The sequence below is a fragment of the Spermophilus citellus genome (assembly GCF_964194105.1).
Source record: "Spermophilus citellus genome assembly, chromosome: 11".
NCBI lineage: Eukaryota > Metazoa > Chordata > Mammalia > Rodentia > Sciuridae > Spermophilus > Spermophilus citellus.
In genome coordinates, this window is record NC_138192.1 from 135578758 (window position 1) to 135592263 (window position 13506).

Genomic DNA, 13506 nt, shown 5'->3' on the forward strand with positions numbered 1-13506 from the left:
CCCTTGCCCTGTTTAGAATGGAATCTTCCACGGAAGTGCCTTGTGTGCGTTCCCTTTTCTTACTGTGCCATTGCGTGTGGCCTGCCTAGATGTCAGTCAACCTGCTGACGGTGGACATCATGAAGATACTCAGCCCCCTGAAACCTGACCCCTGGCCTCATTTGAATAGCTTCTCCTCAATAAAAGGGGTCAGCACGTGCTCTCGCCCTCTCTCTCTTCCTGCAGTCCCTTAAGGTCAGAGGAGCCGTCAAGCGACCCCAAAGAAAAAGGCATTTGTGTCTCTGGTGGGGTTATTCTGTGCAGCCCAGTCAGTCCAGTTTACCTGGAGTGACCCTGAGCCTTTTAGTCTCGAGAACTGAAACCTGGCAGTCAAGGCTGCTGGTTCAGGAAGCCCAGAGGCAGCACCCAGTGCTCATCCTAGACTGGGGGCTGTGCACAGGGGGCAGGATGTCCCCTGTCCCCTTTCCTTCCTACCCTTCCACATAAGGGACATCAGTGTCCACATTTTAAGAAAGGGAGGAAGATGGATCATGGGGTCGGCTCAGGGTGAGCTGGAGGGACCTGGGCAACCACAGACCCCAAGGCCCGTGAGGGTACAGCTCTGTGTCAGACCCCCCCTCCCCTGGGTGCAGACAGTGGGCACAGGTGTCGGCATCTGCCCCCGGGGTGGCGAGGTTCAAAGGCCAGCTGTGTTGGATCTTTGCCTTTGAACTGATTCCCTCTTGGGATCTGGCCACCTGGGAGGGTGTGTGCACTACTTCATGCTTTCTCTGTGTGAAACAGACACAAAGCTTGCAAAACCAGCCTCTCCTGGTGCCCCAGGAGCCTCCCTGCCAGGGTCCTGACTCTAGGACGAAGAGCCGTGGTGCACCCAGGGATAGGGCCCCTGAGCCCCCTCCCTGCCTGGCCATCGAAAGGCCGGGACAGAGGGGCCCATACACCCCAAGGCAGAGGTGGGGCTCACTTTGGCCCCACGCTGAGATGGACACCTGTCTGTGCCCCAGTGAAAAGGGAGCGGCGGATCCCGCACAGCTGAGAAAGGAAACCTCTGACAGGCCAGAGTGGAGACAAGAGGCAGGGCCACGCCAGGATGTCCCTCTGGTGGTGGTCAGGGTGGCCTGGGTTTCCCCAAAAGTAGACAAGCTGCGTTCCAGCCCTCCTGGGGCCAGACTGCCCCCCGTGTGCAGGTGGGTGCAGAGGTCCCACAGTGGTGGGCCCTGATGTCCATGGCCAGCATGCTCGGGGTCACCTGTCAGAGGACAGCTGCCTGCCTGGAGGACTATGTGGAGGTCCGTGCAGCAGGGGCTCTCCCCCAGCCAAGGACGGGCCCTGCCACCCACCGCCAGGTGAGGCTTCCCACTGACCTGGACCTGGGCCTTCTGGCCTCCAGAGCAGGGGATTTCTGTGGCACTTTGTGCCAACAGCCCCAGAACACTGACTCGGATTAAGCAGGACTTTGGGAATCACCCCCCAGGTCCCAGGCTCTCCTTTTTGGCTTAGGGACTGAGGCACAGAGAGGTTTCGGGACAGAGCCAGGCCACACAGCACACTGGCATGCCAGCCCAGCCCTGAGGCAGCCCCACGTCCTGCTCACCCACGACCAGCTCGCGCACTTCCTTCCAGCGGATGTGGCTGCCCGTCTCATGCAGCAGCGTCACAGTTATCCGCCTCTGGATGCCCTGTGGGGCACAGGAGTGGGGACAGTCAGACCCCCAGGGTCATGGGGGGCAGGGAGGACTGGGCACACTCTGGGGGCAGGCAGGGCTTCACACCTGGTGGAGGAGGAAGGTCCCCATGCAGGGCATGCCGCCACGGTGGTCCACCACAGCAGGGATGTAGCTGGAAGAGAAGAGGGTGAGATGCTGGCTCCTCCCAGCCCTGCCCCTGGCATGGCCCTGGTCCCAGAGAGAGACATCAGCTGCCTTCACAGACAGAAACACCCCGCCAGAGGACAGGGTCAGCTGGGCACCAAAGCCAGGCCACACCTCCTTGACCATCACCCCCAAGCCCTGCCCACGGCAGGGAGGTGTCCAGTCCCTGAACTGCCCGGGTAAAGTTGCAGCAGAGGTCCCGTCGCATGTAGCACAGAGCCCAAGCCAGCTCGGGCCTCCCCACCCTTGGCCCCTTCTGGGCCACCAGCCACACCAGGCAGCCACGGCCCCTGCACTGTGGCCTGGGAACCTGGCTCCCCTGTGCCTCTGCAGGTCTTCCTTTCAGTGTCCCCCAATCATGGGTGACAACCCTCCAGGCCTGCCACCTCCAGCCCCAGCCCGGACTCCAGCCCTGGGCCCTGGACCTGGCGCTCAGCCCAGCCGCCAGATGGTCCGTCAGCCCCACCCCTCAGCGGGGGTGTCTGTTCCTTCCCCAGCACCTAGGAGGCCACCCAGACCAGACACCTGCTGAACCCTGCTGAGAGGACCCCTGGATGGTGGGAACCAAGAGGCTCCAGGCCTGGCCCCTCCCTCTGCCCCCCCCGGGGGGGCCCTGAGGCCCTGTCCCTGACCCCAGCGTGGGCCCCGGGGCCGTACTCACTCCCCGTTGGCCTCCAGCTCACAGATCTCGAAGTAGACCAGCAGGTCATACTTGCAGTGGCAGGGTCCCGGGCAGGGCCGTGTCAGCGTGCTGAGCTTGGTGGCAGGCACTGGGGACAGGAGGACACACACTGAAGGATACCTGACCTGCTACAGGGCGAGGGCACACTGGGGTGTCCACCAAGGTGGCTCCTCAAGAGAAAAGCCCGGCAGCCAACCTGGCACAGCACACATCTGTGTGCTGCCTGGACCGTCCACTGGACCTGTTGCCCAACAGGCCCTGTCCTCAGTCCCCACTAGCCCCTGGCTTGTGTCCAGCTCCTGATAGCTTTCGTCCCCCAGTGGACCCCTCACAAAGGCCCTTCCTCTATCAGTTCCCATCTGAGCCCTGGCTGGTTCACCTAACAGCTGTGGATCCAGATGTCTGTCCTGAGACCACGGGGAGACAGTGGCCAAGGAGCAAGAGCTGGAACCAACCGCAAGGCCTGCTGGCACACGGTGCAGGGTCAGCAGTCCTGGGGAGGGGAGGCTCCACAGCACCCCGCCTACAAGACCCCGCCTCCCAGCAGAGGGCCCTGTTGGCACCCACAGCTCGGGCACCTGCCCTGGTGAACCAGGCGAGTCCCACCTACCTGGCTTGGACAGTGGCATGACCCGGGGGAAGTGTCTGCGGGAGGGCCTCAGGGGGCTGTGGAGAGAGAGAGCCTTGGGGAGGGGACGTGGCAGGCTGGAGCTTGCAGGACGCTGGCTGGAGCCAGCAGCCTGGCCGTGGCCGGCTGCTAACCCTCAGTCTGTCCCTGCCTCCCTGTCTCCCACCAGGCGAGGAGAGGCCTGATCTCCTGCCCTGGACCTGTGTGGACGGGAGACAGGGCCCCCCCACCCTGGGCTCCAGGCTCTGCCCCAGAGGCCCCACAAGGCCACAGAGAACCAGGAGGGTGGAACTCTGGGGTTCCCAGGACCGAGGCTCCAGGACAAATGATCCCAGAAGGCTACAGAGCAGACAGGGCTCCAGGCAATGCCGGCCACCGCCCCTCTCTTCCCTCGGCCCAGCTCTGGTCCTGCTCCACTGTGGAGGGGGAGATGGAGCTGGTGACGATCTGGGCACCGAGGCTGATGACTGTTGTCTCACACTGAGTACCTGGGAGGGCTCAGCCTGGCCCAGAGGGCTCCATCCCACCCTCTGGGGCCCAGGGTGAGGGGACCCCCACTCCAGGGCCCAGCTGAGATGGACCTGGCTGTCTCTTTCTGAGCCCCTGGGAGGCTACATGGGGTGAGGGGGTGGACAGCCAGCACCCCGACACTACCCGTGCTCAGCGGGAGGCCCCTGCTCAGTTCTAAGAGAAGCCAGACCAAGCGCAGAGCTCTGGCTGAGCCATCCGAGTCCTGGAGGCCCCAGGTGAGCGGCCTCCGGCAGGCGGGAGGGACCTCAGAGGCAGGCGGGCTCTGCAGCCTGAGACTGCTGGACAAGGAGGTGCAGGCCGTGACTGGGGAGGCAGCTGACCTGAGCACATCCTTGCAGAGAGGCGGGAATGGGTGCTGCTGGTAGTGGCCAAAGACCTCGAACACGATGGGCTGGCTCCGGATGTACTCAATGAAGGACTTGGTCACCTCCACTGCGATCTGGGGGGACATCAGAAAGCGTTCAGTCTCCAGGCAGACCCAGCGCTCTAAGGGACACTACCAGCCCACCTTCGCCCTCTGGGGGACAACACTCCCCGGCAGACCCTGCAATGAGGCCTCTCCTCCCAAGAGACACCCAGGCCAGAAACCAGGGGCAGCCCACTTCCCCGGGGTATCTGGGGCCAATCGCTTGGCTGCCTTTCAGAACACGGAGCTGGAGAAGGAGACCCAGAGCCAGGGCTCTCCTGCTAGCCTTGCCCTTGCCCACTCACTAAATTATGGGGTGAACTTGCACCCCCCAAATCCTGCCCTTGAGTCCTGACCCCAGGGCCGTGGAAGGCAGCTGTTTAGATACATGACCGAGAAAGTGAGGTCACAGAGTGTGCCTCATCCAGTGTGCAGTGTGGCTGGGGTCTGGACCCCGACGCAGGAAGGAGCCCCAGAGCCAGGCTCGCTGCTCAGAGCCACGTCACAGCGGCCAGCCGGTGAGCACTCCTCCGTCTGTCCTTAGACCCCGCTCTCACTGTCACCAGGCCAGCACTTTCCTCCCCACCTCTCAGCCTTGCTGGACTCCCGGGGCCTCTCAGGACGGTGCTCAGGCACCCTCTGGCCCTGCTCAGGCCCAGCCTCCACCCTGTCCCTGCACCCAGGGTGCCCTCGGACAAACCCAGCCAGGACCTCACTCGACCCTCTGTGCCATGTCTGCCCTTTGGGGACACACAGCCTGCTGCCCTGAGTAGGCCCACCCCCCACATGGCACTGGTGGCCCATGCTCCTGTCAGGCAGCGTCCCGCTCAAGCCGTTCAGAGCAGACCGGGGGCAAGCAGGTGAGGGCAGAGGGCTCAGACGTACGTTCTGGACGTGGTAGAAACCGAGGGGGGGGCCCCTGCCCGTGTTCTTCAGGGGCTCCGTGGAGAAGGCCTCATCATGGCGGTGGATGAAGCTGCAGGTGGGAGGATGTACTTGGTGGGGGGACGTGGGGCAGGGACCACAGGCCTCACTGCAGGTCACATGTCCTGGCCTTCACACCCCCCAAACCTGTGTCTGACTCTATGCCCCAGACTGACAGCCTCCTCAGAGTACCTCTCCTGACAGTTCAGGGACAGAGAGTGGGGCAGCCTGGGGGCAGAGGGCAGGGCAGCCTGGGGACAGTGGGCAGGGCAGCCTGGGGGGGCAGAGGGCAGGGCAGCCTGGGGGCAGAGGGCAGGGCAGCCTGGGGACAGAGGGCAGGGCAGCCTGGGGGGGCAGAGGGCAGGGCAGCCTGGGGGGGGCAGAGGGCAGGGCAGCCTGGGGACAGAGGTCAGGGCAACCTGGGGGGGCAGAGGGCAGGGCAGCCTGGGGGGGGCAGAGGGCAGGGCAGCCTGGGGGGGCAGAGGGCAACCTGGGGGGGCAGAGGGCAGGGCAGCCTGGGGGGGGCAGAGGGCAGGGCAGCCTGGGGACAGAGGGCAGGGCAGTCTGGGGACAGAGGGCAGGGCAGTCTGGGGACAGAGGGCAGGGCAGCCTGGAGACAGAGGGCGGGGCAGCCTAGGGGACAGAGGGCTGGGCAGCCTGGGTGGGGGGCAGAGGGCAGGGCAGCCTGGGGACAGAGGGCAGGGCAGTCTGAGGACAGAGGGCAGGGCAGCCTGGGGACAGAGGGCAGGGCAGCCTGGGGACAGAGGGCAGGGCAGTCTGGGGACAGAGGGCAGGGCAGCCTGGAGACAGAGGGCGGGGCAGCCTAGGGGACAGAGGGCTGGGCAGCCTGGGTGGGGGGCAGGGGGCTGGGCAGCCTGGGGGCAGAGGGCAGGGCAGCCTGGAGACAGAGGGTGGGGCAGTCTGGGGACAGAGGGCTGGGCAGCCTGGGTGGGGGGCAGAGGGCTGGGCAGCCTGGGGGCAGAGGGCAGGGCTCACTTAAACTGGCAGAAGATGTCTGCATATTCGGCAGAGATGCTGGAGGCCTGTAGGACAGTCACACGGAAGGTGAAGGTGCTGCCCAGGCGGAGGTGGTCCAGGGCAGCGTCCAGGGGCCCATCCAGGACGGCTTTCTCAGGGCTGTCCAGCAGGAGACCTTCTGGGGGCACTGCTGCTGGGAGTCGGGGGAGCAACAGTGTCTCCAGGCTATTCTGCGGCCACATGGCGGGGCTGGCAGCCAGGCTTGGTACCCCTGGGGGACCTACCTGAGCAGGTATTGTTGTTCACCTCGTCAGCCGAGGGCCCTGCATCTGCGCCCTGGCCCTGGCCCTCCACAATGCGCAGCTCTTCCTGAGAGGTCCCCGAGCGAGCCATCCCCACCCCAGGGCAGGACTCAGACTGAAACTGTGCAGGGTGCAGAGTCAGAGACGGGGAGCTGGGAGCTGGCCAGGTGGGCCATCCCGGCCCGTCGCACCCCACGGAAGGGTGTGCAGCCCTGGGCCAGGGCCTGCAGGGACCCAAGCTCCAGACCTGCCCCTGCTGCAGACCTGGACCCGTGGCCACAGCCTGTCCCCCCTGCTGTGAGCGGCCACCCTTGACTGCAGCCAATTAACCCTTGGGAAGAACAGGAGGCGGGCTTTGGGAAATGGGGAAGGAAGCGTCCTCTTGCAGCCGGGGCCCTCCCATGGGCAGGACACAGGTAACCACCCGATCCTGGGCATTCCTGGCACTGACACCCCTCTAAGAGGGGGAAGCAGTAGGGTCACGTGCACCTGCTCAGGGTGCGGAGTTGTGAGGCTCCTGGTGACAGGTAGCCAGGTGGGCACAGGCTAGAAGAATGTCTAAGGAAAAGACAAAGCCCTGAGCCTGGTCATCACAAGGGACTGTCCCCTCCTCTCTCTCTCCAGAGGGCAGAAGAGGGCGCCTTGGGTCTGCTCCCTCTCTGAGGCTGGAGGTGGTGGCTTCTGTGGGGCCTCCCTCATTCTTCAGGTTAGAGTTGGGAGGCAGGTGAGGGGCAGTGGGAAACCCAGTGTGCCACTCAAGAGAGGGACACCGGGCTGTCTTCCCGAAGCTCGTCCCCACCCCCACTCTGTGCTCGGCTGTACAAGACCCAGGAGAGGCCAGAAGAAGGCCAGAAGCCAGGAAGGGGCACTGCAAGTCATAGAAAGCAAGAGACAGGACAGGCCGGTGCTTGGGGACGGGTGGAGAGCACCAGGAAGACCCAGGGGTTGGGCGGTGTCCCCAGCTGTGTGAGGAGAGCAGTGCCCGGTACCTTCTCGAAATGCTGGTCGTCAAAGGAGATTTTAGCGGTTCCTGACTGGCGGACACCAGAGCCGTAATCAGGGGCCTCTTCATCAGCTGCAAGAAGAGCCAAGGAGGTGTCTGGGTCCAGCTGGTCCCCATGGTGGGCACAGCCAGACAGAGGGCCTGCGGCCAGACTCACTGCTCTAGGGACAGCCCACGTCACCAACCACAGTTCAGTAACAACCAGGGCACACTGACCAGGAGCTGCCCCAGAATCCCACATGTGGCTGTGTCCTTTCACCACAAATGACATTGTCAAAACCTAACCATGGCCCCACCCAGACGCCAGGTAGAATCATGCCACCACTCCTGCAAGCCATCTGGACCCTCAGAGGCCCCACCCAATTCCCAAAACCCTGACCTGGCTTCTGATGGCCTCCAGACCTCAAGGCAGCTGACTGCCCCAGGCCCCATAACCTCCCTCAGTCCAGTTCAGGCCCAGGGGACGATCATGGTGCCCTCCTCTCCATCGCTGGCCCCAAGCCGCACAGCTCTGTTCTGCCATGGCCAGGGCACAGTGGGGCTCAGCAGATAGGCTGACCTTTGCCATGGCTGCAGGGGGTGGGGCCCAGGTGACTTCTGTGCCCGCCACGTCAGGAACCTGCCTTCATCAGTGCCCGCAGCCGCACATAAGCCAATATCAGGCATCACTCAAAATACAGTGAGCCCGTGGCAGGGCCTTCTGCACAGGTCAGGACCCTGTTTCAGCCTCGTTTCTTGAGTGTGACCTGGAGACAGACCTGGGCCCAAGGCACCCTCACCTTCCTCACACTCTTTCCTTGTCCGAGAAGTGGGGAAGCCCACAGGTGAAGGGTGATGGCCCAGAAGTGACCCTTCTCTCAGAGATGAAGCTCCGGGCTCAGGTCCTTCACCAACTTCCACGAGGACCCCTCCCACCAAGGGCAGGCAGGACAACAGTGGCCCCCCACTGAGTGGGCCAGCCCCAGGGCCTCTGGTATGGCCCCATCTCAGCAGGTGACAGAGGCAGGAAGTAGCCGGCATGGCTGTGCTCAGTAAGGACAGGAACTAGTGGGGCAGACGGGCGGATGGAGGCCTGGGGGGATGGGAGCAGCTTCTACGGGGCAGCGGGTGGCCCTGGACACTCCAGCATCCCTGAGCCAGGGGGTGGTGCCAACAGGGCACTTTCCTACAGAGGGGCCTGGCAGGAGGGGGACCTGTTTTCTGGCCCCTCCCTGCACTCCAGGCTTGCCCCCTGGGTCCTGAAGTTTCAGTACCGTGGGTCACCGTGAGCACCTTGCCTTTGTGTAACAATAGTGGGGGACCTGGGCTGGTAAGAGGTACTGGGGGGCATTGATGCTACTAGATTTCACTGCTGATAGGCCTAGATCATCAGTCACGTTAACACACAAGGCGGGAGAGACATAGGGCCAGGAGACATCTGAGTGCCGTTGAAACTTCCGAGGGCAAAGGATATGAGCACCTGGGGAGGTGAGCACCTGGGGGAACTGAGCACCTAGGAGACCTGGGTGGGAGAGCACCTGGGAAGGTGAGCACCTGGCAGAGGCGAGTACCTGGGAGGTGAGCACCTGGGGGAACTGAGCACCTGGGAAGGTGAGCACCTGGCAGAGGCGAGTACCTGGGAGGTGAGCACCTGGGGGAACTGAGCACCTGGGAAGGTGAGCATCTGGCAGAGGTGAGTACCTGGGGGGTGAGCACCTGGGGGAACTGAGCACCTAGGAGACCTGGGTGGGAGAGCACCTGGGAAGGTGAGCATCTGGCAGAGGTGAGTACCTGGGGGGTGAGCACCTGGGGGAACTGAGCACCTGGGGAGAAAAGCACCTGAGGAGGTAAACACCTGGAGAGATGAGCACCCAGAGAGGTGAGCAACTAGGGAAGTGAGCATCCGGAGAGTTGAGCACCCAGGGAGGTAAACACCTGGGGAGATGAGCACCTAGGGTAGATGAGCATTTGGGGAGATGAGGATCAAGTGGAAATGAGCATTTGGGGAGATGAGCACCTGGGGAGATGAGCACCTGGGGAGGTGAGCACCTGGGGAGATGAGCACCTGGGGAGGTGAGCACCTGGGGAGGTGAGCACCTGGGGAGGTGAGCACCTGGGGAGATGAGCATCTGGAGAGGTAAGCACTGAAGGAGGTGAGCATCTGGGGAAGTGAGCACCTGGGGAGATGAGCATCTGGGGAGGTAAGCACTGAAGGAGGTGAGCATTTGGAGAAATGAGCACCTGGGGAGATGAGCATTTGGGGAGATGAGCACCTGGGGAGGTGAGCACCTGGGGAGATGAGCACCTGGGGAGATGAGCATTTGGGGAGATGAGCACCTGGGGAGGTGAGCACCTGGGGAGATGAGCACCTGGGGAGGTGAGCACCTGGGGAGATGAGCATTTGGGGAGATGAGCATTTGGGGAGGTGAGCACCTGGGGAGATGAGCATTTGGGGAGATGAGCACCTGGGGAGGTGAGCACCTGGGGAGATGAGCATTTGGGGAGATGAGCACCTGGGGAGGTGAGCACCTGGGGAGATGAGCATTTGGGGAGATGAGCACCTGGGGAGGTGAGCACCTGGGGAGATGAGCATTTGGGGAGATGAGCATTTGGGGAGATGAGCACCTGGGGAGATGAGCATTTGGGGAGATGAGCATTTGGGGAGATGAGCACCTGGGGAGGTGAGCACCTGGGGAGGTGAGCACCTGGGGAGATGAGCACCTGGGGAGATGAGCACCTGGGGAGGTGAGCACCTGGGGAGATGAGCATTTGGGGAGGTGAGCACCTGGGGAGGTGAGCACCTGGGGAGATGAGCACCTGGGGAGATGAGCACCTGGGGAGATGAGCACCTGGGGAGGTAAGCAGCTGAGAGATGAGCTGAGAGATGCCTTTTGTCGGCCCACTGCCTCCCCAGGGTTCCCTGTGGGATGAGGTCCATACTGCAGGACTGGAAGGTGCCATGGGTGGGGCAGTCCCTGTGCCCGCTGAGAAGGCAGCCTGGGAACCGCCATCACACCTGGCACCTCTGACCTGAAGACCCTGGCCAGCCACACTTTACTCAAGTCCTCGCCTGGTCTGGCAACATTCTCAGGTGGGATGTGTTAAAACCTGGCCCCATTTACAAGGAAGCCACCAGGGCCCAGAGCTTCTGTGCCTGGCCAGTGGGAAGGTCTTGCCCCTGAGGGTGAGGGACTTGCCTTTTCAGGCCCACATGAGGGAGGGTCTGAGGGGAGGGGATCTAGGAGGCTGGAGAGGCAGAGGTGGTCAGGGGCTCTGTTTGCAGGCCCTCCTTGTGGTTGTGGAGCCTGTGGGTGGATGGGGTGGGCTGGCTGCAGGGAGGGAGCCAAGGGTCTCTGGGTCCCTCTGGGCTGCCTGATGGGGCAGGCTCAGGCCTCCCTGGGCTTAGCCCAAATCCCTGGTCAGCAGAGGGGAGTCTAGGAGGTCAGAGCAAGAGCTGGGCCCAGGGAAGCTTCAGGTCCCACTGTGGGCAGCCCAGGTGAGGCTGGTCCTTGCCAACACCATGCCCACAGGCCCATCTCCGCCCTCAGCGTCTGCGGCACAAGCAGAGCCGGCCTGGGCTCTGGGCCCAGTGTGCCGCCCACACGCACCTGAGATGGCCTGGACGGCCACGCGGAGGAAGCCCTTCACCTCGCCCTTCTCGCTCACGATGGCCACGCGGTGCACCAGAGGCACAGGGTACAGCAGGTTGCTCAGGTAGACGAAGGCCCTGGGGAGCAGAGGCCGCGATCAGGGGCCACCCCCCATGCTCTGAGTGGCAGCAGTGACAGCACGGCCGAGGACAACATGACAAGAAGCTGCGAAGCAGAGCCAAGCCGCGGGGCAGCCAGGGTGTGGGAGCGAGGCGCTGGGCAGGGGTCGTGGGGTCTGCAGTGCTGATGAGACAGGAGAGGCACGAGGGGGCCAGGGAGTGGACCTCGGTGAGCAGAGGGCACAGCCCAGCAGAGCCCAGGTGTGGCCGTCCGAGAAGAGAACAGGTGGGGGGGTGTTTCAGCCTGCTTCAAGGACTGGAGGACCTGGTGGGCCAGGCTGCGCTGTACCTGACCAGCAGCTGCTATGATGTCCCTTCCCTGGCCAGCCCTGCTGCTCACGGGCCTCAGCCTGAGCCCCTCCCATCAATGCAGCCTGTGGTGGGTGAGAGCTACTCAGAGTCAGCCAATGCCCAGGGTGGCTGGCCAGTGCCCTGAGGACACCCCCAGACCCACGGCACAACCCCACCTGACCCGTTAGTGACCCAGAGCTCCAAGAGCCTCTGTTCCCAGCCAGCAGTTAGCTGCCCCAGCTGGTGCCAGGACTAGCCTGGGCAGAGGACATGGTCACTGGGGTGGCTTCTGCATGCCCTGAACTGGCCAACATGCAGGGTCACAAGGGCAGCCAGGATAGAGAAGACCTGGAGGACCCTGTGCCACCCAGCCAGGTGGGCAGGCTGCTATGGAGAACGCCCCCACTGTTCAGGGGCCCCTCCTGGATGGAGCACCCTTCTAGGAATGGGGTCATCCTCCTGGGAACCGGAGCATCTCCTGGATGGAGCACCATCCTAGGAACCGGAGCACCTCCTGGGTGGAGCACCCTCCCAGGAACAGGAGCACCTCCTGGGTGGAGCACCCTCCCAGGAACAGGAGCACCTCCTGGGTGGAGCGCCCTCCTAGAAACTGGAGCACCTCCTGGGTGGAGCACCCTCATAGGAACAGGAGCACCTCCTGGGTGGAGCACCCTCCTAGGAACAGGAGCACCTCCTGGGTGGAGCACCCTCCTAGGAACAGGAGCACCTCCTGGGTGGAGCACCCTCCTAGAAACTGGAGCACCTCCTGGGTGGAGCACCATCCTAGAAACTGGAGCACCTCCTGGGTGGAGCACCCTCCTAGGAACAGGAGCACCTCCTGGGTGGAGCACCCTCCTAGAAACTGGAGCACCTCCTGAGTGGAGCACCCTCCTAGGAACAGGAGCACCTCCTGGGTGGAGCACCATCCTAGAAACTGGAGCACCTCCTGGGTGGAGCACCATCCTAGAAACTGGAGCACCTCCTGGGTGGAGCACCATCCTAGAAACTGGAGCACCTCCTGGGTGGAGCACCCTCCTAGGAACAGGAGCACCTCCTGGGTGGAGCACCATCCTAGAAACTGGAGCACCTCCTGGGTGGAGCACCCTCCTAGGAACAGGAGCACCTCCTGAGTGGAGCACCCTCCTAGAAACTGGAGCACCTCCTGAGTGGAGCACCCTCCTAGGAACAGGAGCACCTCCTGGGTGGAGCACCCTCCTAGGAACTGGAGCACCTCCTGGGTGGAGCGCCCTCCTAGAAACTGGAGCACCTCCTGGGTGGAGCGCCCTCCTAGGAACAGGAGCACCTCCTGGGTGGAGCGCCCTCCTAGAAACTGGAGCACCTCCTGGGTGGAGCGCCCTCCTAGAAACTGGAGCACCTCCTGGGTGGAGCGCCCTCCTAGAAACTGGAGCACCTCCTGAGTGGAGCACCCTCATAGGAACAGGAGCATCTCCTGGGTGGAGCACCCTCCTAGCAATAGGATCATGCTCCGGGGGGCATCCTCCTAGGAATGGGAGCACCTCCTGGGGGGCACTCCAGGGAGTCACCTTGATCAGGAAGGGCCACCTGGTGAGTCACACTGGGGTGAGAACAATTAGCTCAGCTCTGCTTTTAGCCCAGAACCTACCCACTCAGCCGCCTGCCCTCCTTTCCAGGTAGAGCTGACTGGGCATCCAGAAGAGGAGTGGGGAGGTCCTGGTGGCACCGGCTCAGGATTTGGACATTGGGGGGGCTCACAGGAACCTGCCTGAGAACCACTGCAGCCTCCTGGGCTGGCGGGGGGGAGGGGGTGTGCTACATGTCAACCTGTTGGCTCAGGTTCCCAAAAGTCACATGGGGGCCCTTTAAGTCCCCTAGGCATAAATCAAAGACCCAAGGAATAACGGCCCCAGCAGGTCTCTGAAGCACAGGGCAAACACCCTAAGAGCAGGTAGGATGCTGGAGAGCTGGCTCCTGACACCTGGAAGGCCAGTGGCCAGACAGGGCCCACACAGCAGCGCGTCCCCCTGGCTGGCTGCGCCTCCCTCTAGGGGCACCAAAGTAGAGCGAGGCCTGAGCTGGCAGGCATGACTGTGGATGTGGCGTCAGGGCTGTGACTGCAGGTCCCCGACAGCTCCCAGCCAGGCCCTCCAGGTCCCCCACCTC

General features: G+C 63.3%; 1 protein-coding gene across 29 annotated transcripts in view; it reads right to left on the reverse strand.

The window, feature by feature from the left end:
- KIF1A (kinesin family member 1A) overlaps nt 1-13506 on the reverse strand; it is a 64764-nt gene that overhangs the window by 19133 nt on the left and 32125 nt on the right. For 14 of the 29 annotated variants that reach the window (XM_081261381.1, XM_081261379.1, XM_081261373.1 and 11 more), the window contains 10 exons: nt 10913-11031; nt 7312-7397; nt 6305-6443; nt 6039-6210; nt 5004-5094; nt 4033-4151; nt 3164-3219; nt 2533-2641; nt 1773-1839; nt 1595-1679 (listed from right to left, as the gene is read on the reverse strand). In XM_081261381.1, coding sequence (XP_081117507.1) covers nt 1595-1679; nt 1773-1839; nt 2533-2641; nt 3164-3219; nt 4033-4151; nt 5004-5094; nt 6039-6210; nt 6305-6443; nt 7312-7397; nt 10913-11031 — 1043 coding nt within the window. Of the gene's footprint in view, nt 1-1594; nt 1680-1772; nt 1840-2532; nt 2642-3163; nt 3220-4032; nt 4152-4904; nt 5095-6038; nt 6214-6304; nt 6444-7311; nt 7398-10912; nt 11032-13506 lie in introns of all 29 variants that reach the window. The other 15 variants (XR_014018025.1, XM_081261369.1, XM_081261388.1 and 12 more) reach the window with 3 other exon arrangements.